This window comes from Grampus griseus (assembly GCF_964374135.1).
Source record: "Grampus griseus genome assembly, chromosome: 5".
NCBI lineage: Eukaryota > Metazoa > Chordata > Mammalia > Artiodactyla > Delphinidae > Grampus > Grampus griseus.
In genome coordinates this window covers 134,713,153-134,739,334 of record NC_138998.1, presented here as the reverse complement: position 1 = coordinate 134,739,334, position 26,182 = coordinate 134,713,153, and the positions used below count along the sequence as shown (strand labels likewise).

The window sequence follows — 26,182 nt, the reverse complement described above, 5'->3', positions numbered from 1 at the left end:
TCAGGGAGCTGGGATCCACAGGTAGCCAGTGAGGCCAGCTTTGGTTTAACTGGGGGAATGACATCAGTACAACTCCTTTGTAAAGGAAGAGCTTCCTTCTCAAAAAGGTCACCGACCGGAGAATCACTGTGCTGTTTCCTTCTGTTCGACGCTTACAGCAAACCTGCAGGGCCGTGCACCCAATTAGTCAACTCTCATCCACGTCCCACAGTCCCAGCCTGCTCTGAAGCTGCCTCTGGGCACTGGGGCCTCTGGCTCACTCAACCGCCTGCATCAGAGACCCATTAGAACACATTTTTTTCTTTTAATTTTCTAAAAATTATTTCTTTTGCATCAGTTTTACCTTATTGTTGTAGCTTATGTTAACTTGCACTTTCTGAACAAATACCATGCTGCTTGCGTAGGAGGACGACTGAAGGCTGAGCATCTACACGCCCGGAGACCTTACAAAACGTGGCTGAGAGGTGAGGGCAGCAGCCCCCAGGCCAGGCCTCGGCCGCGGGGCACAGGGTGGCAGTAACTAACCGTCTGCGGGAAGAACCACCTGATCGAGCCCTGGGCCTGGGCCTCGGCTTGGAAGTTTCAGAAACTCATTTTTATCAGTTTACCTGGAGGGCTCTGCTGCAGAGGGAATGCTTTGCTGGCCTAACTCCTGAGAAAGATCAGGAAGGCAACGGCAGGGGCAACAGGATGAAGAGCACAGGCTCGGGACTGGCAGACCTGGGTCAGAGCCGGGCTCAGGCCCTCACCAGCCGTCCAGCCTGTCACAAGCTGCTGCCCGCGCCGACGCCCCAGCTTCTCACGAAGAAAACTCGCCGCTACCTACTCACAGGCTGGTCCTGCAGGTCAGACTCCAAAGGGAGCAGAGGCGTCCAGGGTATTCACTCCACTTCCACCCCGCAGGGCATCAGGATCACACACACGTACCCACATGTACACACACATGCGCACGCACGTGGGACATAGCACCGGGGGCCATCCCAGGCTCCTGGCTAACACGACTCAGGAACCTAACGCTAGGTCAGAAAACCACGTCTTTAAACATCACAACAAATGCTTCGCTACCTCACAGAAGGCAGGCTACAACACACGTGCTCAAACATGGCTCTTCTCCCCCTTCTGAATTTATTACATTTAGATTGTAAAAGTCACTCGCTCTCACCATTGACACCTACGTTCCCTGTCTCCCACGTAGGAACCTCAGGGGCTACTGTGATGCTTCCCAGCGCTTTCTGTTTCCAGACTTTATTCTTTGCTGAATGCAGTGCCGGTCCTCGGCCCTCCCTCATGTCCACGTGCCACCCCCCAGCCCCATGGGCTTTGCAGGGGCGCTGGCTGGGCTGAAACACTGTACGCAGAAGAGTCTGAGCTTCATTCGGTGTCTTTATCAGTAAAAGGAGTCACAGGGCACTGATTTTGGAGGATTCTAGGTGTGAAAAATAACGGGAACGCTGCGTCTCCTCTCCAAACCCCAGCAGCTGTAAAATCGCCGGGACACTCAGAACCGAGAGGCAGACGTGTGGCTGGCATAAAGCAGGTGCTGGAAGAACACGATCTCCTCAGAAATATGAGGAAGTTCCGTACTTAGGATGAAACCTGTGCAGATGGGGAGACAGGAAATCATCGGCAGCTACTCCAGAAAGGCCTGATTCCAGCGAGAACCACAGGAATGCCAACGGCAAGGGCACAGATCAGCACAGGACATGCTGCACGTTTAAGGGCACACACACCCCTCTATTGTCAAGAAACAAGTGTGCCTGCATCAGCTCGCAGAGGAAACAGGCTCCCCATGGGTTAAGGATGGTCCAAGGCTGCAGATCAGTTAGGAAGCTTTTGGATGTAAAGAACAGGATATCTGACTATACAAGTCTCAGTGGAGAAATCTGCCACCTCACAACCAAAAGTCCAAAGCAGTGGTTCTCAAACTGGGGTAATTTTTCCCCCAAGGGACATTGGACAACGTCTGGAGACATTTCTGGCTGTCACAGTAGGGGAGATGGGGTGCTCCTGGCATCTGGGGGACAGAGATCAAGACGCTGATAAACACCCTACAATGCACAGGACAGCACCCCAGCCCCATCGGAGAAGGTCACCAGTGCTGAGTCTGAGAAACCCCGGTCTAGAGGAGCCTACTTCTGCGTTTGGTTCACGCAAGGGCTCAACGACATCCTAAAAGAACCCAAACCTTTTCATGCTTATATGCTCCCAACGGTGAACTGACTTATCTTCAGTCTTTTCCTGCCATAAGCTCAGATATCTGTCACATATCAGGCATTAAATTCTCACATGGCTACAGAGAGCAGTAAAAAAAAAAAAAAAAAAAAAAGTTTGTTCCTTTTTTTGTCTCTCTGTATTAGAGGCAATCCTTTCCAGAAGCCGGCCGGCCACATCTCACGGCCAGACAAGGTCATGTGCCTGTGTCTATAGGAAAATAGAATGACTAGGATTAAGTCCTCAAACAATAATATTCACCAGTGGGGCTGGAAGACGGGGGCTACCACCCTGTAGCACTTTACCACCTGACCCCTAAACATACCTGGGTTCTTTTGACAAGAAGGAAGAGGGGGGTGAGTGGGTGGCAACCAGCACGTCTGCCCCAAACTGAGAAGTGGTCAGTCTGACCATGAACCCTGGTGCTCTGCCCCCAAGCTCGGTGTTCCTTCCTTCACCCCACAACATCTGAATCAGCACACCTTCCAACAAATTTACTTCCAAGGCATATCTCAGGCACTGGGAGAATCTGGCTTAAGCCAGATAATAATCACCAAAAGCACGTGAGTAGAATGTAGGGCAGAACTGTGCTGCTTGGGAAAAACACAATGAATACCGTACAAACTGATGAGGTCGTGAAATGACATATGTTTCTTGTCATATAAAGATAAGAAGTCATTAAGGTTAGTAAATAAGGAACAAGCTTATCCCTGATGAGGCAAGCAATCCGATGGATCTGCAGGGCTGAGGCACTCCCATTAAGATTACTGCACGCCAGGTAGGAGCAGGGATGGGGACCGCCCACCTAAATCAAGTCCCCTCCTGTGCTAAAGGGTACAGCTGGGCCAGGGCTGCTGGACCAGCCGATATTTTTCTCCCTTGAAGATATGAGTGGAAGTAACATGTGCCATTAAGGTCTAAGCATGCACCTACACGCTCTTCCTCCTTCCTGTGGGACAGAGCGGCAGTGAATAGAGCAACTCTGCAAGGCATGTGTTAGAGATGGCAGAGTCCCTGGCTTGAGTCTCTGGAATGACCATATGGAAGAGAGCTGCCCAATCTGGACCAGCATGCAGAACTGATCCATGAGCGAGAAACTTCAGTCTTATGGTGGCACTGAATTTTTGGACTTCTTTGTTACAGCAGCTAACATTAGTGTTACTGATACACTGATAGTATCATTATTATTTAAACTTATTCCAGAAAATGCTAACAAAACACTGGGAAAAAACACAAACTCAGGGCTGGTTGATGATATGTACACCTGTCTACCCAAAGAACTCAACACAATTAGCTGGAAAAACTTAGAAATAAATTCACTAGGTTGGCTGGTTTCCAAATTCTATAAATTGATAGTTTCCTGAGTGGCAACAACCAGTTAAAACATATAGTGGAAAATAACCTCACTGATAACAGCAGAAATACATGTATAAATTCTAATATATTTAAGGCACAAGAAGGACTTACATAAGAAGAACAATTCAATGCTTAGGAACCTAAGTGAATGCTTTTTTTTTTTCAGTATGCGGGCCTCTCGCTGTTGTGGCCTCTCCCGTTGCGGAGCACAGGCTCCACGTGCGCAGGCTCAGCGGCCATGGCTCACAGGCCCAGCCGCTCCGCGGCATGTGGGATCTTCCCGGACCGGGGCACGAACCCACGTCCCGTGCATCGGCAGGCAGACTCTCAACCACTGCGCCACCAGGGAAGCCCCATAAGAGTTTTAAAAAACTTTGCAAATGATTCTGAAGTTCATCTGGAAGAAGACTGCCTGGGAATGGTAGAAAAATTCTGGAATAGAAGAGTGGTTAGGCTGGGGTGGAGAGCACGGTCCTGCCAGATAAAGACGTAAACACAGCAGCTAAAAGGCATGGCTCTGGCACCGTGCAGACAATTTAATTAGTGGAGCAAAATAAAGGCCACACAAAATAAAGCTGTGTGTCCAGAGATTTAACTCTACATTCACTGACATAGCAGCTCCACCACGGGAGACATACCTTACAAAAATAGCCACAGGCAGAAAGATGCTCATTAGAGCCTCCTTTAGAGTTATGAAAACTGGAAGTAAACTAGGCCAACAACGAAGGGCTTCTAGATCTTGTCCACTCCTATACAATCCCCTTTCACTCCTTTCTTCTTTTACATAAACACATACACACACACGCACACACACAAACATACGCACAACACCGCGATACATGAACGGTTTGACCTGTCTTTTTTTGCCCCCTTACTTTACTGTGAGCATCTTTCATGTTAGTAACTACAGTTGGATGCTGCATATGTAGTTTCGAGTTAGTAACTACAGTTGGATGCTGTTGTGTCATGTTTTATCCTACTGCCACTCCCCTACTGAGGGTGGTCATTTCCAATTTTTTTTGCTATTACATACAAAGAAACACTGCAGATTTTCAGAGCTCTCTTTGTGCTGTATTTCCATAGGACTAAAACAAATTTACAGGGCTTCCCTGATGGTGCAGTGGTTAAGAATCCACCTGCCAATGCAGGGGACACAGGTTCGAGCCCTGGTCCGGGAAGATCCCACCTGCCATGGAGCAATGAAGCCTGTGTGCCACAACTACTGAGCCTGCGCTCTATGGCCCGTGAGCCACAACTACTGAGCCCACGTACCACAACTACTGAAGCCCGTGTGCCTAGAACCCATGCTCCACAACAAGAGAAGCCACTGCAGTGAGAAGCCCGTGCACCACAATGAAGAATAGCCCCCGCTCACCGCAACTAGAAAGCCCATGCGCAGCAACGAAGACCCAATGCAGCCAAAAAATAATTTAAAAAACAAAACAAAACAAAAATTTACAATGATCATGAACTTTCTTTTTTTAATATTTATTTATTTCGGCTGGGCCAGATCTTCATTGCAGCATACAGAATCTTTAGTTGCGGCATGCAGGATCTCTTAGTTGTGGCATGCATATGGGATCTAGTTCTCCGACCAGGGATCGAACCCACGTGCTCTTGGATTGGAAGAATTAATACTGTGAAAATGGCCATACTACCCAAAGCAATCTACAGATTGAATGTGATCCCTATCAAGTTACCCAGGACATTTCTCACAGAACTAGAACAAATAATCCTAAAATTCATATGGAACCACAAAGACCCTGAATTGCCACAGCAATCCTGAGAAAAAAAGAACAAAGCTAGAGGAATCACCCTCCCAGACTTCAGACTATACTACAAAGCTACAGTAATCAAAGCAGCATAGTACTGGCACAAAAACAGACACACAGATCAATGGAACAGAATAAAGGGCCAAGAAATAGACCCACACACCTATGGTCAATTAATCTATGACAAAGAAGGCAAGACTATACAATGGAGAAAAGACAGTCTCTTCAATAAGTGTTGCTGGGAAAACTGCACAGCCACATGTAAAACAATGAGATTAGAATATTACCTCACACTATATAGAAAAATAAACTCAAAATGGATTAAAGACCAAAATGGATTAAATGTAAAGACCTGAAACTGTAAAACTCTTAGAAGAGAACATAGGCAGAACACTCTGCCATAAATCATACCAATATTTTTCTGGATCTGCCTCTTAAGGCAAAAGAAATAAAAGCAAAAATAAACAAGTGGGATGTAATTAAACTTAAAAGCTTTTGTACAGCAAAGGAAACCAAAAACAAAACAAAAAGACAATCTACAGAATGGGAGAAAATGTTTGGAAATGATATCACTGACAAGAGGTTAATATCCAAAATACACAAAGAGCTCAGACAACTCAATATCAAAAAAAAAAAAAAAAAAGAAAGAAAGAAAAACAAACCCACAAACAACCCAATCAAAAAAACAGGCAGAAGACCTCAACAGACATTTTTCCAAAGAAAACATACAGATGGCTAACAGGCACATGAAAAGATGCTCAACATGGCTAATTATTAGAGAAAGTCAAATCAAAACCACAATGAGGTATCACCTCATACCTGTTAGAGTGGCTATCATCAAAAAGTGGAGAAAAGGGAACCCTCATACATTGTTGGTGGGAATGTAAGTTGGTGCAGCCACTATGGAAAACAGTGTGGAGGTCCCTAAACTAAAACTAAAAACAGAGTTACCATATGATCCAGCAATTCTATTCCTGAGTATATAGCTGGATAAAATGAAAACACTAATTTGAAAAGATACATGTACCCCAATGTTCACAGCAGCACTGTCTACAATAGCCAAGACATGGAAGCAACCTAAATGCCCATCAACAGACGAATGGATACAGAAGATGTGGTGTGGATACAGAAGATATACACACAGTGATATATACACATACATACACACAATGGAATATTACTCAACTGAAAAAAAGAATGAATTTCTGCCATTTTCAGCAATGTGGATGGACCTACAGAATATTATTCTTAGTGAGATAAGTCAGAGAGAGAGAAAGACAAGTGTTGTGATATCACTTATATGTGGAATCTAAACAAAATACAAATGAATGTATACCTAAAACAGAAACAGACTCACAGATATAGAAAACAAACTAGTGGTTACCAAAGGGAAGAGGAAAGGGGTGAGGGGCAAATTAGGGGTATGGGATTAAGAGATACAAACTATTATGTATAAAATAGATAAGCAACAATGATATATTGTACAGTTCAGAGAATTAAAGCCATTATCCTGTAATAACTTTTAATGAGGTATAATCTGTAAAAATACTGAATCACTATGCTGTACAACTGAAACTAATAAAATATTGGAAATCAACTATACTTCAATTAAAAAAAAAGACTGCCCATACCAAGTGTTGGCAAGAATACGGAAGAACTGCAGTCCTCGTAACTGCTGGTGTAAAATTACACTTTGGAAAACAATTTGGCAGGTTTTTTTTTTTTTTTTGCGGTACGCGGGCCTCTCACTGCTGTGGCCTCTCCCGTTGTGGAGCACAGGCTCCGGACACGCAGGCTCAGCGGCCATGGCTCACGGGCCCAGCCGCACCGCGCCATGTAGGATCTTCCCGGACCGGGGCACGAACCCGTGTCCCCTGCATCAGCAGGCGGACTCTCAACCACTGCGCCACCAGGGAAGCCCAATTTGGCAGTTTTTTAAAGTTAAATATATACCTACTGGAAGCAACTCGATGTCCATTAACAGGCAAATGGATAAATAAATGGTGTATATCCACAAAACTCTACTCAGTAGTAAAAAGGCAAAAACTATCAATACATAGGACTTGGATGACTCTCAGAATAGCTTGGCTGAGCGAAAGAAAGCAGACCAGGAAAAAAAAAAGTATATACCGTATGAGTCTGTTTATATAAAATTTTAGAAAATGCAAACTAGTCGATGATGATAGAAAGCAGATCAGCAGTTGCCTGGGGATGGGGGAGAGGGGAGGGAGGGAGGAGGGACCACAAAAGGCCAGGAAGAAACTTCTGGGGGTGACGGATACATGCTCATTATCTTATATGGTGATGGTTTCATAGGGATATCCACACATCAGAACTCATCCATTATACACTTTATATACGTGTAGTTTATTGTACAACAAAATTGTAAAAAAAAGGGAAAAAAGAGAAGACCATTTAAAAAGATAACTAAATGGGAATGCCTGCTCAGATGCAAGCTTGTATATTGGTGTTCATGTTCAATCAGTCATCCTTTTTGAAAAATAGCCCAGCTTAAACTTATTTCCTTCTGTATTAGTTTGCCGTAACAAAATACCACAGGTTAGGTGGTTTAAACAACAGAAATGTATTTCTCACCATTGTGGAAACTGGAAGTCCCAGATCAAGGTACCGACTGACTCAGTTCTCCTCCTGGTTTGTAGATGGTGCCTTCTCGCTGTGTCCTCATGTGGAGGGGAGAGCTCGCTCTTCTAAGGCCACAGTCCTACTGGATTAGGGCCTCACGCTTATGACTTCATTTAACCTTACCTCCTGAAACCCTATCTCCAGATACGGTCACACTAGGGGGTGTTCTGATGTATGCATTTAGTGGTTGAGGCGGGGATTGGGGGGGACGACACAGTTCAGTCCTGACATGATATTTCTGGTTTCTTAGCTTTTTTGATAGTGTTTATAACACGCAAGGAAACCACAGCCCTTTTCCTTATCCATAAACTCACTTCTGCTAGATGAGCCTTTTTTTTTTTTTCAGATGAGCTTTTGTCATAAGATTACTGGAAGACTAATTCACCTGTCCAAATCTGGACTATTTCCATCCCTCCAGCAGATGTGAAAGGAAGACCAGCAAAAAAAAAAAAAAAAAAAAGAAAAAAATCCTTGGCTCAGATGCAAAATAAATAGACTATCCTAGCTATCAATTATTGGCAGCCTATCAGACTCCCTTCAGCAAAAAGAAATGCACTTTTCCAGAAGGACCATGTCAGCCTTATGGTGTTTGAGTGGCTCACGGTGAGGCCATTCTCTCAACGCTGAACAGCAAAGCGCCTGCCAGTTCTCAGCTCCTTCTCGAGAACCTGGGGTAGGGTAAGAAGCAAGGATGCCACCTAGGGCATCACCCACAAAAAGAAGGATGATAGGACAGTGGCACAGGATGGGGCAGCCTTCACGCATTAGGAACGGGAGTTCTGTTAGCTGCATCTCTCAAGTCCCAGTGCCAAGAAGATCAGAACACTGCCAGAAACAAGTGGGCGCTGCGCTCGCCACTCTCCGGCAGAGGTGCAGGATCTACTTTATTTCCAGGTGAAAGGAGTCAGTAATTGCCAACAACATCCTTTAAGTTTGATCTCTTCTCAGAAGGCATTTAGGCCCATGACTTTCCAATATGACCCTGACACCCCATTTATCTGACACCTTCTACCCTCAAGGTCACCGCCCCAGACAGCAGCAATAGGTTGCTGGAAAATGACTAAAATAAATGCCCTAAACTGAGACACCATTTCTCTACCAGATGGGGGCCCAAAAGTGAGTCGACAAGATGGAAGCAGGCATCACGTGGGCTGAGAGGGGCTCATGGCCTGACTCCAGCTCACTTGCTAAGCAGAGTCTGGTCCAGCAGGGATCACGGGCAGCAATTCTGACTGTGTCTCAGTGGGAGGAGGACTGCAAGGGTCCTCACAGGGAGACAGATGGGGAAGCCCAACCTGGAGGGCTGGACTCCCCTAAAAGACTCCCCGCAAAGAGCCCCACAGAGAAGCTGGTGCAGAGCCGCTGAGGTGCAGTCACGTGGGGCACAAGTCATCAGGGTCATGGTCTAAATGTCTGTGTCCCCCCGTGTGATGGTCTTAGGAGGTGGGCCTTTGGGAGGTGATTAGGTCATGAGGGTGGAGCCCTCGAGAGTGGGATCTCTGCCCCTTCCACCACGTGAGGACACAACCGAAGACAGCCAATGTGAACGAGGAAGACGGCCCTTACTAGACACTGAATCTGCCTACACCTTGACCTTGGCTTCAGCCTCCAGAACAGTGAGAAATAAATGTCTGTTGTCAATAAGCCCCCCAGGCTGTGGTATTGTCACAGCAGCCCCAGTGGACTGAGGCAGTCCGGAAGGCTGCCCTGAGGGACTCGGAAGTTCCAGGCACATCCTGTATTACTACACACACAAGAGCTGAAGTTCTCCACAGTGCTCCAGGGCAGTAAAAAAAGATTAAATAAATAACGCTCTACTCTTCCATGAGGCACGTGATGAAAAGCCATCTGGGCTTCCACCAGAAATGAACTTTTTTAAACAGTTCATATGTGGAGGGACAAATTGCAGTTCATTATCATACCCTGTTATGGGCTGAACTGTGTCCCCAAGATTCGTATGTTGAAATCCTGATCCCCGGTACCTCAGAATGTGGATGTATTTGGAGACAGGGTCCTTGAAGAGGTGACCAAGGTAAAATGAGGTCATATAGGTGGTGTCCAATATGACTGACTGGTGGCCTTCTAAGAAGAGGAGATTAGGACACAGACACACAAGGAGAAGAGGACACAGCGACAGGCAGCCGTCGGCAAGCCAAGGAGAGAGGCCTCAGGAGAAACCAAATCTGCCGACACCTTGATCTTGGACGTCCGGCCCCCAGACCTTCGAGGAAATCAAGTTCTGTCCTTGCAGCCACCCAGTCTGTGGTATTTTGTTATGGCAGCCCTAGCAAACTAACAAAGACCCCAAACCAAAGAGGCTTTATCTGAACTAATGCTATTTAACAGAGAAGCAGTTATCAGGGCTCGGGTAAACGTCAGGATCCAGGTGAGACTCAGCAAGTGTTTAGGTAGACGAGGTCTTGGAGCTGATCTGTAAAGAACCAGAACAGTTCACCTGGTCTCCGAGCTCCGGCCACCTTCTTCCCATCATGCCACAACAAGGAAGCTCCGCTTTAAAAAGCAGGTGCTTGGCGTTCAGCGTTAAGACTTTAGAAGATGAAACACTTAACAATACCCAAGACCTATTTCCCTTGCTACTCATGCACATCACCTGCTATCTGGCCATTTTGTGAAATAGTGGGATACTGAATAAAAGCAGCAAAAAATCCCCCCCCAAAAACGTGGTTCATTCAGAACCATTATGATTTTTTTTAAAAGAAGCTTCAGTGCTAAGGTTTTTTAAATGTAGAGTTTAAATAAACGATCCTTCATTTCCATAATCCAAGTTCTACCCCAGGCTTGGTACAGTGGTTGGGTTCACAGGGCTCAAATGCCCTTGATTAAAATTTATCTAAAAATGATCCGTGAAAGGTGACAGCTTGAAGTCTCAGATAAACAACGAAGCAAAAATTACCCTGTTCAGGTTGATACACATAAAACTATCAAAGATAAACTTTTCCATAATACAGAAAGATTCTAAACATGATACTGAAAGTTTAGCAAGTTTTAGAAATAATACAATTAGAACCTGTCTATAGTCCGACAAACCAAAACCTCTTGGGGCTCAGTTTTCTCTTGTCAAGTTGAGCCAGATACACTTCGGCTGTTGAGTATACGGTTTGTGTTTTATAACTTGTGATCGTCCACCTTAATTAGAACACAACTGCACCTAACTTTGCACACCACGATATTGTTTCTGCTTGCGTTTTTTACTAATTCGTCACTAATTCACTCACTGAATTTGTGTGTCCACACAAGAGTCCAAGAAGTCTAAGCATCACAAAAGCCTTAAGAAAATTTTTTATTCACATCAACTCCTATCAGGTACCCTTGAATGCAGAAGTCGCGAGTCTCCCAGAAGCAAGTGATCGCTAAGCTGATCAAGGCTCGCTCTCTCCAGCACCTTCCCAAACCCTCCTCGTCCAGTAACTCTGATGCGGGTGCCGAGGCTGCCCACTCCCACCCCCAGGCTCCCGTGATCAGGCTCATTCCCCAGGCATCAGCCGGGGGGATTCCTCTACGGAGAAAGGCAGTGATGGGTCACCTTGCTCAAAGCCTTCCTGGAAGCTCAGTGGCGTCCCTCCAACGCAGGACAAAGCCCGGTGACCTGCCCTGGCTACCTCTCCTCCCTCAACCCCTGTCACCTCTCCTCTCCAGCCACGCCCGCCCCCTGCTGGACCTTGGACTCAGGCCCGTGCCCCAGATGGCCTCCCCACCAGCTAGCTCGACGCATCTGGGCCTCTGCTCAAATCTCCAATGTCACATTATCAGAGAGCCGTCTCTGCCTGAACTAGCATCCCATCCTCCTTCCTCGCTACCGGCTCTCCTCGTTAACTTCTCCTCTTAGCATTCAGCCCCCAACGGCACGTATTTATTCGCTGTCTGTCTGCTACCAGCAAAGCCTTAGGTTCCATGAGAGCAGGAACCGTGTATTCAGTGCTGGGTCCCAAGCACCGAAGTGTTCAGTATACAGTGGTTCTACCACTGTATCAGTTTGCTAGGGTTTCTGTAACAAAGCACACCCGCAGGGAGGCCTACAACAACAGAAATGGAGGCCAGGAGTCTGAGATCAAGGTGTCGGCAGGGCCGGCTCCTTCCGAGGCTGTGAGGGACAATCTGCTCCAGGCTGCTCTTCTATCCTCCAGCAGTTGGCTGGCAATCTTGGCATTCCTTGGCTTTTAACTGCATCCCCCGGATCTCTGCCTTCATTCTCTCATGGCATCTTCCCTCTCTGCATGTCTGTGTCTGGGTCCAAATTTCCCCCTTTTATAAGGACACAGTCATCCTGGATAATGACCTCGTCTTAACTGGACTGGCTCTGTAAAGATCAGATCTCCAAATAAGGCCACACTCTGAGATACTGGGGGTTACGACAGGTCTATTTTGGAGGACACAACTCAACCCCTAACAACCACTGAGCAGCCATATGACACGGGGCTTCACCAGTAAAATGGGGCTAATAATCGGATCTGCCTCGTTTGGCTAATGAAGAAAGCAAAGAGGTGCATCCCTGACCCCTTATGTGAGCCACAGATACTGACATGAAAATAGCTGGGGGCCCTGCTCCAGAGCACCGTGTTGGAGGCCGGCAGACAGGGTCTGGGTCCTCCCTCTGCTATTTGCCAGCTATGATCTTGCACAAGTTGCTTAGTCTGGGTCCAATCTCAAGACATGCTGTAAGTCTATACAAGGATGCACACCAGGTCCTCAGCACAGTGCGCTCTCTACGGATGTCAGCTGTCATCGGCAAGGCTGGGGGAGGGACAGACGACGGTGTCGCCCTCATCCCACCGACATCTTGCAAATTCATCAAGGGGGCCACTCACCCTCATTACCTAATCATTGCAGCAGAGGACAGGAAGCTGGCGCAAAGAGGACACAGGAGCGGGGTTACATGGAATTGGCTGACAACAAAAAGTTGTCTTTTTAAAACTCTTATCCAATACAACTCGTATCCCACAGCCCATGTACATCACACTGGAACATCTTCCAGACGCTCAAACTAACATCTTTGGGCTTCCCTCGTGGCGCAGTGGTTGGGAGTCCGCCTGCCGATGCAGGGGACGCGGGTTCGTGCCCCGCTCCGGGGGATCCTAACGTGCCGCGGAGCGGCTGGGCCCGTGAGCCATGGCCACTGAGCCTGCGCGTACAGAGCCTGTGCTCCGCAACAGGAGAGACCGTGGAAGTGTGAGGCCCGCGTACCGCAAAAAAAAAAAACTAACACCTTCCAACGGGAGCCCCTGGTCTCCCTGCCCAGCCTCCCTATCACATCCTTTCAGCTTCTCAAGCCAAAAACCTTGCAGAAACCTGCAAGTCATGCTGGACTCCTCTTTTCCCCTTATATCCCACATCCGCTCCGCGAACAAAGCCTGTTAGCAACACCTTCAGAGTACATTCAGAATCCAAACACGTCCCTGCTGGTCCATCTACGTTACAGCAACAGCTCCTAAATGGTCTCCCTGCTTCTGCCCAGCCCCACCCAGTAGAGCAGCTGGAAATGGTTCTAGCACCTAAAAGGGAAGCCAGGTTGTGGCACTCTGCCGGGCAGCCGCCCCCAGCTCAGGGGCCACTGTCAGACTCCAGCTTTAAAGGACCGACACGATCAGACGTCCTCCCCACCCCTTTCCTCTGCAGCCTCGTTTCCTACACTCTCCCCATCCCTCGCCTGCTCTGTGGCAACCTCCCTGGCCTCAGACACACCAGAGTCTCTGGGCTTGGTCAAACGGCATCGTCTCAGCAACCCTCACCCTCCCTTCCCTTCTTCACGGTTCCCACAGCACTCATCACCACCTAACAACACGTCTATTTTATCATCCAGCTTCCCCCATCCCCACCAGAATGAGGGCACGGTCTTGTCAATTTTGCTCTCTGCTGCACCCTGGCACCTACTGGCACATTTTAGGCACTCAGATGGCCACTGAAAGAATGAATGGCTAATGCTTTCAAAGCTCCTTAAAGAAAGATTCAACTGTACTCAATAACCTGGGTTGGGTTAAAATGATTAAACATTTCTGAAAGTTTTTCAGGTACACTGAAACAAAGCCCGTTTCACAGAATACCTCAATGCTCAAGAACTGCACTTTCCAAGTTTATAATTTTACCTACCTCAAAATATACATGTTCCTAAATAAATGGAAAGACATTCTGTGTTCATGGATTAGAAGACAATACTGTTAATACGGCAATACTCCCCAAAGTGATCTACAGAATCAGTGCAATCCCTATCAAAATCCCACTTGGCTTTTTTGCAGAAATTGACAAGCTGATCCTAAAATTCATATGGAATTTCAAGGAATCCAGAACAATTCTAAAAAAAAAACAACAAAGTTGAAGGACTCTTACTTCCCCACTTCAAAACTTACTACAAAGCTACAATAATCAAAATGTGTGGTATTGGCACAAGGATAAACATATAAATCAATGAAAAAAATGAAAGTCCAGAATTAAATCCATCTCTCTATAGTTAATTGGGATTCCAAGACCCTTCAAAAGAACAGTCTCTTCAACAGATGGCTTTGCACACGCAAAACAACTGGATTTCCACACACAAAAGAATGAAGTTGGAGCCCCACCTCACGTCATGTACAAAAATTAACTCAGTCAGAATGGCCATCATCAAAAAGTCTACAAACAATAAATGCTGGACAGGGTGTGGAGCAAAGGGAACCCTCTTGCGCTGTTGGTGGGAATGTAAATTGATACAGCCACTATGGAGAACAGTATGGAGGTTCCTTAAAAAACTAAAAATATGACCCATACGACCCAGCAATCCCACTCTTGGGCATATATCCAGAGAAAAGCATAATTCGAAAAGACACATGCAAAAAAAGGGGGTGGGGGACTTCCCTGGAGGTCTAGTGGTTTAGACTGTTCTCTCCAATGCAAGGGGCACGGGTTTGATCCCTGGTCGGGGAACTAAGATCCTGCATGCCACACAACGTGGCCAGAAAAAAAAAAAAGAAAAGATACATGCACTGAAATGTTCACTGAAGCACTAGCTACAATAGCCAAGACAACGGAAGCAACCTAAATGTCCACTGACAAAGGAATGGATAAAGAAAATGTGGTACATATATACAATGGAATATCAGCTGTAAAAAAAGAATGAAATAATACCATTTTCAGCAACATGGATGGACCTAGAGATTATCATACTAATGAAGTAAGTCAGACAGAGAAAGACAAATATCATGTGATGTCGCTTATATGTGGAATCTAAAAAAAAATGATACAAATGAACTTAATTACACACAGAAACAGACTCAGACTTCAAAAACAAACTGATGGTTACCAAAGGGGAAAGGTGGGGGGAGGGATAAACCAGGAGTTTGGGATTAACATATACACACTACTGTATATAAACAGATAATCAACAAGGATGTACTGTATAGCACAGGGAACTCTACTCAATAATCTGAAATAACCTATATGGGAAAAGAATCTAAAAAAGAATGGATATATGTATAACTGAATCACTTTGCTATGCACCTGAAACTAATGCAACATTGTAAATCAACTATACTCTAATATAAAATAAAAAATTAAATTTAAAGAAAAAGAAAATGTTTCCAGAACATCAGAATGCATGCACATGCCCCAAAACCACCCCCCTTCCATCCCAGAGATACCTAATACCCCTGGTTATATACAATAATACGGTCATTGTGTTTATCATGTATTTTTTAGAAGTTTTGGCACATATGTTGTTTGCATTTCCCAATGGTAGACTGTTTAATTTTACATGTTTGAATTGCATGTGTGCTATGACTTAATTTTATCCTTACTACATACTTGATATTCATCTATGAAAAACAAAAAACAAAACACAAATTAAAATGAATCAAAGACCTAAATGTAAGAATTAAAACTATAAAACTCTTAGAAGAAAACACGGGTAAATCTCCATGATCTTGGATTTGGCAATGGTTTCTTAGATATTCACCAAAAGTACAAGCAACAGAAGAAAAAACGTTAAAATTGGACTTCATCAAAAATTTAAAAATTTTGTGCATCAAGAGACACTATCGGGCTTCCCTGGTGGCGCAGTGGTTGAGAGTCCGCCTGCCGATGCAGGGGACACGGGTTCGTGCCCCGGTCTGGGAAGATCCCACATGCCGCGGAGCGGCTAGGCCCGTGAGTCATGGCCGCTGAGCCTGCGCGTCCGGAGTCTGTGCTCCGCAACGGGAGAGGCCACAGGAGAGAGAGGCCCGCATATCGCAAAAAAAAAAAAAAAAAAAAAAGACTGCCTAAACAATGGGAAAAAAAATCTGCAAATCATATATCCAGTAAAGGACCAGTACCCAGAATGTACTGATATAAGGAACTCTTACAAATCACAACAAAAAGACAAATAGCATAGTTAAAAAATGGACATAATACTTGAATAGGAATTTCTCCAAGGAAGATATACAAATGGCCAATAAACAAATGAAATGATACTCAAAATTTTAGTCATTAGGGAAATGCAAGTCAAAACCACAAAATACCACTTCATACCCACTAGGATAGCTATCATCAAAAAAAACCATGAGGGCTTCCCTGGTGGTGCAGTGGTTGAGAGTCCGCCTGCCGATGCAGGGGACACGGCTTCGTGTCCCAGTCCGGGAAGATCCCGCATGCCGCGGAGCGGCTGGGCCCGTGAGCCATGGCCGCTGAACCTGCGCATCCGGAGCCTGTGCTCCACAACAGGAGAGGCCACAACGGTGAGAGGCCCGCGTACCACACAAAAAGAACAAAAAACCTGAAAATAAGTGTTACTGAGATTGAGAAGAAATTGGAGCCTTCATACATTGCTGGTGGGCATGTAAAATGGGGCAGTCACTGAGGAAAACAGTTTGGTGGTTCCTCAATAAGTTTACTATAGAATGACCACATGACTGAGTAATTCTACTCCTAGGTATAGACCTGGAAGAAATGAAAATAGTGTTCAAACAAAAACTTGTATATGAATATCCATACAGTACTAGTCACACGAGCCAACAGGTAGAAACCCAACTGATGAATGGATAAACAAAATGTGGTCTGTCATACAATGGAACATTATTCAGCCATAAAAAGCAATGAAGTACTGATACACACTACAACGTGCATGAACCTTGGAAACGTGCTAAGTGAAAGAAGCCCAACACAAAATATCACATCATTGTACCAGTCCTTTTGTATGAAATATTCACAGACACAGGAAGTAGATTAGTGGCTGCCAGGGACAGGGGAAGGGGAGTAACGGAGAGGGTTTCCTTTGGGGTGGTGAAAATGTCCTAGAACTAGATAGTGGTGATGGTCGCACAGCATCATGAATGTACTAAAAGCCATTTAACCCCACACTTTAAAATGGCTGAACGGTAAATTTTATGTTACATGAATTTTAACTCAACAAAAAAATAATGAACACACCCCCCCTCCCCAAAAGTATGCTGTTTTTAGATTCCAGGAGAGTCAAGTACTAAAACAGAGAAACATCTAGAAGAAGCCGAATCTGTCCAAGCCCCATTCCAGGGCTTCTCGCTTTCCCCTGGAAAGGCAACCCACCTTCATTTAAGACAGTGAATGTTACCTTCAGCTAGAAAAAGTCCTGAGTCAGAGCTCTACAGCCAAAGCACTCTCAAGCCCTTATTTGCTGTTTTATTACACGTCTCCACCCCAGCCAGCACCAGCCATGATGTTCACATGTTGTAAATACACTTTGCAGAGACCGTGCAGTTTCCCGGCCACTGCCTGTAATAACTGCCTATCTCCTCTTTGCCATCTGTGGGTGCTGATAGCTGCTTTCAGGAGGTTGCTGCTGGATGGCTGCCCAGGCGCTGCCCCCGTGGTCAGGCTGCTCGCATTCTCACTCTCCCTACCCTGGTCCCTTGAAGAGGTAAACGGACAGATTCTTTCTCTTTAGCGAGGTTTGTTATAGAGTCCCCTGGTGTGTGTTACCTGGGGAATGGGGACCTCCCAGACTAGGCTGGACATCTCCCAGCTCCCATATGGCACTCGGGCTCCAAAGTCAGGTATCACAGCCAGGAGCCCTGGCCAGACAGTAACGGAGCCAGGCACAGCCTCTTCGAGCCCAGGTATCTTCTTCCTACAGGTCACAGTGGTCGCCTGAGTGTTTGAGCATCACTGTGTCACCCTCCTTCTGGGCAGGATGGAAAAATACAATGGTCCCCATCCACAGAACACGAGGTCAAGCCCACATGCGACCAGTTTTGGTTTACTCAGACGCAACCCCTTTTCCCTCGTCCAAACACATGCACAATTTCTGGGCAGATTTCCGTAATTATTTCATCCTTTATTCTTCTAGGAGTTACCAGTCTGCAGTAAAATGGTGAAAAAAGTAGACTGGAGAAGAAAAAGCCATAAAGACCCTAAGCAGTACCCGAAGGACAATTCATCTTTGAATAACTGGATAATTTATAAATTTATCTTGTTCAGACCTAAATATTGTTGAGAAAACAGACTGTTCAGCTCTTCTATCGACTATATCCACACTGCATGTCTATGCTCAGAAAAAAAGGGCTGAAAGGGGAGGAACGTACACCAATAGGTTAATAGTGGGTAACTCTGGGTGACAGAATTATCGGTGGTTCTTCTTATCTAATGGCTGTAATCAGCATGTAGTGTAATATTAAAAAGACAAGTCCTTGAAATAATAAAAGGACAGCTGTGTCCCTGCCTCCCTGCAATCCAAACACTCCCCGCCCCACATACCTTGTTGAGCTTGCCCAGTGAGGATATGAGATCTGCCCATTCGCTGGAGGACTCAAAATTTCTTAAAGCCTTTTCAATCACAGAAGAGTAATTTCTGTATCTGTAATCATTCAATAGCTCCTGCTCTTCTGGGTCCATTCTCGCAGCAGAGAAGGTATCTAAGAGGGAATCAGTGAATAAACAAATGAGGCAGCTCTTCGAGGATGAAAAGCGTTCCCAGCCCAGAGTCCCAGGGGACACACGGCCACAAACGTTCCTATGCACAAACGTGCTGGGCGATCCAACTCAAATATTTAGCAAGGCTGCTGAGCCAGGCACGATGGCAGATAAAAGATAAACGGTTCCGGCCCTCCTGGACTCCGAGGGAGACAAATGGACAGAGCAGAAAGAAGTAAAACGCTAGAGTTCCACTCAATGGACAAAGTGAATTCTAGGAGCCAAGTCACAAAGTGGCTAACTGCATGTTGTTGCTGACTGGTAATTCTCAACGCAGGCGGTCCCCCCCAGCATAGGGCATTTCCAAGACCTAAGGAAAAGCAGATCTATGGTCTTCATTGAACAGTTGGTTTAGCAATCCAATCCTCTACAACTAGACTCGGAGAGAGGATTGGAAATATTCTACAAGAAAACCAGGAGGAAAAAAAAGGACCTAAGGGTGAAGCGTCTGACAGCAGTGGTGTCAGAAACCCACCGCGTGCCTGTTCATTTACTAAGTGCCAATTATCTGCCAGGCCCCCGACAGCTCTATGCCCCTGGGTGAGGAGTCTGCGCGGAGGTGTGTCACACCAGGGCCCAAGCAGTCATCATTTTATTCTGGCCCTTGTATATTCTTTGATGGATTCTTTCTTTTTTTTTTTTTTCCCCCTGTGGATAGATGCATTCATTATATATGAACCACTGCAGCTACTGCAAAGCCTGAGACGTCGACTACCTGAGCCCGATGCCAACAGCAACCATTTCCTTTTCTTCTCATCCCCAATGTGACAAAAGGAAACATGAGATGCTGCAGATTTGCCTTTTTGAAAACATCCACCATTTATACATTATAACATATAGAAATACATGCTTAAGTTTTGTTTTTACTCCTTCATTTAAAAAAAAAAAATCTGAAGGTCAAGCCATCAGTCTATTCAAACAAGTTACAGCTCTGAAAAGCACTCCACAAGGCGTGGAAATGTCAAATCGTTCTCTAGACTTGTCACCAAGCTCCATACTCCAATGTTTTCTCAAAAGTGATGCCTTAGGGTTTCCACTTGCCTCCCTTCTCTAGTCTTCATCTGATTAAGATCTATTTAAAGTGTGGCAGGCACCCACACCAAATTCCTTGCCCCCTTTTCCACACTAAGAGAACCCTCATTTTGCTCAGGGCGGCACTATAGTTCCCAGCCTCCCTTACAGCTAGGTGGCCGTATGACAGTGCTGGACAAATAGAACTGCTGGTGGGGGACTCTTCTGGCCTGTTGTCCTCCACCTTTCCCCTTCTTTCTGCCCGAAACAAAGGTTTGATGCTGGAGCTGAAGCCACATTTTGCAACCACGAGGAAAGAGCCATCTTTAAGGCACGACTTCCCTGCATAAGTGGAAAGACAGAGCAGTTGAGGCCCCAGATGGCTTTAAGAAGGTCCCATACCAACCCTGGACACTCTGCCCCTGGACTTACTGTTTTCTGCACATAAGAGCTAATTTGTTTAAGCCGCCGTTCAATCAAGTTTTCTGTTACTCACAACCAAACACAATCCTGTTTGATTTATGAACCTAAGTAATATCTCACTAGGACGTGGTCTGAAAGGAGAGAGAAATACGGAGCAATGGTGACATGATTAAATCCCCTGAGTTGGAGTTAGTTGGCTAACCGAGCTGCATGTAGTCAGTCAAATAAAAAGCCAGATATCGCAGATGGAAGAAACTGAACTGCAGGGACAACGTGATGTTTAACCCTCAATCTTTCATTTATTGGCCACAGTGAGGTCGTAAGACTCCCATGATATCTTCTGCTTCACTTTCCGATTGCTCTGGGCCCATTGCGGTCTTCTTAAGGCCAACACAACTTTCAAGTTGCCAACGTCAGTGGACCCTGTTTCCTCATTCACCTCGCAGGAGGACGGTGCAGCAGGCCACTTCCTCCTTCTCCAAACAGCCTCCTGTCTGCCCACACTCCTCTGGCCCACCGACATCTCTGCTGTACCTTCTCTGCAGGCCCATCCTCCTCTACACGACTGCCAAATGTTGGCATTCCCAGGCACCTAGCTTGGGCCTTCTCTCTCTCTCTCCACCCTCAATGATCTCTCCATTCCTTTAACTAACAAATACCATCTTCATGCTCATGACCCACAGATTTATAACCTCCCGAACCTCCCCCTCCAAGGCCCAAATTCATGCAAGTGTTTCCTTGACTTCTCCACCCGGATATGGCACGCGTGTCTCAAGCCAGGTGCATCCCAAACTAGACACTCGAGTGTCCATCAACAAAACGTGGTCTAGCCACACGATGGCACGCTATTCAGCAATGAGAAGGAACAGAGTCCTGAAACATGTGACGGGGTGGATGAACCTGCAAATTACAAGCTTAGGGGAAGAAGCCAGTCATAAAAGGCCACATATTGTATGATTCCATCTATATGAAATGCCCAGAATAGGCCAATCTGTAGAGATGCAAGTAGATTAGATAGTAGTTGCCTAGGGTGGGGAGTACGAACAGGGGAGTATCTGCAAATGGGCACAAGGGTTCTTTTGGGGGGTAATGGAAATGTGCTAAAATTAGATTATGGGATGTTTGCACACCTCTGTAAATTTACTAAACATCACTGAACAGTGTATTTCAATGAATGAATTTTATGGTCTGTAAATTATACCTCAATAACACTGTTTTTGAAAAACCCTCTTTGTTTCTTCTTTTCCAATATAGTTTATTACAGGATATGGAATATAGATCCCGGTGTTATACAGTAGGACCTTATTGTTTATCCATTCTATATATAATAGTTTGCATCTGCTAATCCCAAACTCCCACCCCATCCCTCCCCTACCTCCCCTCCCCCTTGGCAACCACAAGTCTGTTCTCTATGTCTGTGAGTCTGTTTCTGATTCGTAGATAAGTTCATTTGTGTCATATTTTAGGTTCCACATAGAAGTGATATCATATAGTATTTGTCTCTTTCTGACTTACTTCACTTAGTATGATAATCTCTAGGTCCATCCATGTTGCTAAAAATGGTATTATTTCACTCTTTTCTATGGCTGCGTAATATTCCATTGCATGTATATACACCATATCTTCTTTATACATTCATCCGTCAGTGGACGTTTAAGTTGCTTCCGTGTTAAAAAACCCTCTACTCTTGATTCTATCTGCTCAACCTGCTCCTTCTCCAGTCTTCTTTTCCTCAGAAAGTGGCCCCACCATCTATGGGAACTTCAACATTGTCCTGGACTCTTCCTTCTCTTCACCTGTCACACTCAACCCAAGTCCCGTTGGCTCTTCTTCCAAAATACCCGTGGACTCTCCACTGTGCAAGCCACCTTTCTCCTGCAAGCCTGCTGCAGAAGCTTCCTAAGGGTTCTCCTTCACTCTTGCCCCTCTCCAGTGTACTTTCACACAGCACTCCAAGTCCTCTTAAAACATAAAGCACTTCCCCACCATGTTTAAACTCTTCCCATTAAGCCTACAGTAAGTCCACACTCCCCCCACCCCATTCTGTGGCCTACAAGGCTCCACCTGACTCTCCTCAAGGCACTCTGCTTGTCCTAAGACAACTCATTCTACCACAGAGCCTTTGCACATGCTGGGCCTCTCTGCAAAAATATACTGTGCTATGCATAGGCACACAGTAAGATCGCCTGCTCATTCTTGGAAAGGCCTGCCCCTTTTTCTGAAATAATAGCCTTCATACTTTTTGAAAATATCAAGGATGGTAAGGAGAGGTGTAGTTTGTTTTGCCAAGTAAAGAGATAAGACATTAGTACATCCCTACAGTCCATAAGTTTTTTTTTTTTAATTCCAGGAAATGTACAGGTCTGAAATCCCGTGTCTCTGAACCACTGCAATACTCCATGCAGTCTGTTCACTGTATTAGGTGTCTACGCACTGGAGAAAGAAACATGAACAAGGCAGGGTTCTACTCTCACAGTTCAGAGCCTAATAAAAGAGGAAATACCTAAACATGTAATTTCAATTTAACGCGGCACAGTGATGGAGGGTGGGCTGATGTAACAGAGTGATGCTGGCAAGAAGGGCAGAGGAAGCCCAGCTACCAGCAGAGACGTCCTCAAAGTCCACAGGTGTGGGCGCTTGTTAGCAGGAAGAGAGCCTTGTCAGCGATAACATGTGTTTAGGAGGGGAGGTGGCAGAGGGGTACCACTGCTCACGGTTAGGAAGGCGTCAGCCCGGTAAGAGCAGGTAACTGGAGCAGTTCAATGTTATGGTTGGCTGTAAGAAGAAAGTACTATTCAATGTAACTAACAGCACTGGTGAGAAGTTTGGAAATATGCAAGCTCTTTTATTTCAAAATATGGGGCACTTGTTACTATGCTAGTAAGCGAGTCTTCTGGGGGGGGGGCTTGGCAAATCCATCATTTCTGCATGTATTTCTCTCATGCAACACACAAGAGTCCTAAGAGATGGGTATTATCAGCCTCCAGGTGAGGATACTGGGAATCAGGCACTCCAGAAAATTGCTGGGGTCACATAGCGAGCAACTGGCAGAATTAGGATTCCAGCTCAGGCCAGCCAGGTGCCACAGAGCCTCGACTACATTAAGCTACAGGTAAAATTAATAGTGCAGCCCTTATAGACCTCTTTTGACAAGGTTTTTGCAATCTACTCTGGATACCTTTTCTGTGAGAGACTCAATAGCTCAGTAAGACTGATAGAGTTCTACAGCCTCCTAACAATTACACCCAAAGGAGTAGTCGTATAAACAGGCGTATCAGACCAGATGAATCCGCCAGAAAACGGAAAATGTCAGCTGGGGATCTCTCACCTTAACCATTCTTAATTTCTTAGGAAAACAAGTTGGAGTGAAAAATCAACTGTCTAGATCCAAAAGAAGTTAGTATTAAAGATGTTTACACGAAGGACCGTTTCTGAGTTAAATGAAAACATAGGTGAGTGAAAAGTGTCAGAGTCACCCTCCCTTGAGCCAGAACACTTATCAGTAGATAATGATCCTCAGTAACAGCACAGAAACACTCATCTGCAAGTGGTTTAATCAAGTAGGGCACGTGATTTTGAATCGGGTCTTTCAGAGTGGTAATTAAATTGAGGTGGCAAAAATGTAAGATACATAATGGGAGAAAGCCTTGGGGGCAGAGGAGCGCCTCCACTGCCTTACCAAAATATGCTGCAAAGATTCTCCCAAGTGTAGGGCAGCTGTCCCAGGTTAGGGAAACACCTGAGGGTAACAGACTCCATAAGCAGCGGCACTGAGTTGGTAAAAGACCATCCAGGAAGGCAGCAGCTGGCAATCCTGCAAGACGGAGGGGCCAGGCGGCTGAGCGCGCACTACGGCTGGGATCCCTTCTCCTGCGGACAGTCGGGAAGACTTGGGGGGTCTTCCCTTAACAGGAAAGGCTTCAACTTATAAAGGTCTCGATCCCTAGCTCTGCTCCCCGACCAGGACCTCGAGCAAACAAAGCCGCGGCTTCGGCATCCGCCGGCCGCGGTGAGGGGCGGCCGGGCCGTGACCCACCTGACCTCCACCTGCCGGACGAGAGGCCACGCCGGGCCCGGCCGCTCTTCCTTCGCTGCGGGGAGCCGGGGGAACTGGGAGGGGACCCCGCTTAGCCTCCCGGGCTGTCCCTTGCGGGGCCGGGGCCGGAGCCCACGCCCACTAGCGGCCTCGCTAGGGCCGCCCCCGCACTGCAGCAGTGAGCGCCGGCGGGCCCCGGCAGCGCTCGGGGGAGCCACCTGCACACCAGGCCCGCCTCCAAGGCGCCGCCCGAACCCTGTGCACCCGGAGAGGAAGCACCTGCCGCTCACGGACCCGCAAGAGGAGACGCCCCGGCTCCCTCGGCTTCGCCTGGCGGCCGAAGGCTCCGGCCTGACTTACCGGCGGCGGCGGCCTTTCTCAGCGGGCGCGCCCACGGGAGGCGCGGAGGAGCCGAGCTGGACGCCAAGGGTTAAACGATCGGCAGCCGCGGCGCGGCCGGCAGCCGGAACATAGGAGGAAGCGCAGCTCCCGAGCCGCAGCGGCCGGGGCTCCAGGACACTGGGCGGGCCGGGGGGGACGGATCTTAGACGCTTGGGGGCGGGGACAAGGGCGGGCCCTCGGTGCGTGGGGAGGAGCCTAGAAGGGCTGGGCCGGGAGGCGGGCCCTTGGCGTATAGGGGCGTGGCCAAAGGTGGGGCTTCTCTGCGGACGGGGCGAGGCAGGGCGGAGAGGCGGGCCATCTGCGCGTGGGGGGCGTGGCTAAGGGAGAGCGCTCGGTGAGTGGGGCAGAGGCCGGGGAGTGTCCTCGACGCTCGGGGCAGGGCCCGGAAGACGGGCCCTTGGCTTGGGGGGCGGGACCAGGAGGCTCGGCTGGAGGGGTGGGTCCCGGGGGCGGGTCCTCAGCGCGCGGGGGCGGGTCCTGAACGCGGACTCCAGAGCGCAGGGCTCAAGTCACCCGCAGCTTCCCGGCGGCGGGCGTCGCTCTCAACGAGAACGACTAGCTCCTGCCCTTGCCGCGGGTCTGCTTCTGGGGAGACATCGCACCGGTTGGGGGGAGGTTTGGCTCCGCCTTTCATCTGGGCCTTCCCCCGACACACCCAAATGGAAGGGGACGTCGGTCAGTGAATCAGCCGGCCCAAGGAGAGGTTTGGAGTTACAGACAAGGAGAACCGATGGACCCGAGAAAGGTGGGCTCCATGGCACTTGGCCATCGGGACTACACCCAAACTCTTGGGGAGGAAGCGAAATGAACCCTTCTGTACACGCTCGGGCCGCTGGAGGTTTGGGGACCCTGGTAAGGTGCGCCGGCCCCACAGGCCGCACTTTTCCGACCTTTGGCATCTGAGAAGACGAGGTGGATAATTCCTGGAATGAGCTTCTTAATGTGGGCTCTGGCTCAGAAGGAGACCTCACATCAAGTCCAAAGAGCATTCATGTTTCCAGATAAACTCTAACCCCTTCCTGTCATCCTCAGGAGCCTTCGGACCTGGACAGTCCAGATGCACCCAACCTGGCCTGACAGCTGCAGAGCGAGAAGCACCTGATGACGGGACTCAGGCAAATTTCACCTGAGCATCCTGATTGCACCAGCTCAGGCTCCCAGCCAACCAAAACAGTGGCACCTGTTGATTGAGTTTGCGATTTCTATGGAAGCCTCTAACAATTTAACCCCTCACTGTCCCCTGGGAATTTTCAGACCTAGTTTGGGACTCATAAATGCTAGGCCATCCATGAAAGAGTTTGGGGGGGTGGGAGTGGGGAGTCCATGAACACGTTGAAATTGTGTAGAATATTTTGTGTTTATGTATGTTTCTGGAGAAAGAGTATAGAGTTTGTATCAGATTCCCGAGGGGATCTAT

At 47.1% G+C, this 26,182-nt stretch overlaps 1 protein-coding gene across 1 annotated transcript in view; it reads right to left on the bottom strand.

Annotated features, from left to right (window-relative positions):
* The window catches only part of DOP1B (DOP1 leucine zipper like protein B), a 108,080-nt gene extending 83,258 nt beyond the window's left edge, over positions 1–24,822 (bottom strand). The window contains exons 1-2 of the mRNA XM_082655204.1: positions 24,724–24,822; positions 18,678–18,835 (exon numbers count right to left, since the gene is read on the bottom strand). Coding sequence (XP_082511330.1) covers positions 18,678–18,815 — 138 coding nt within the window. The 5' untranslated portion in view covers positions 18,816–18,835; positions 24,724–24,822. The remainder of the gene's footprint in view (positions 1–18,677; positions 18,836–24,723) is intronic.
* Positions 24,823–26,182: the final 1,360 nt, after the last annotated feature.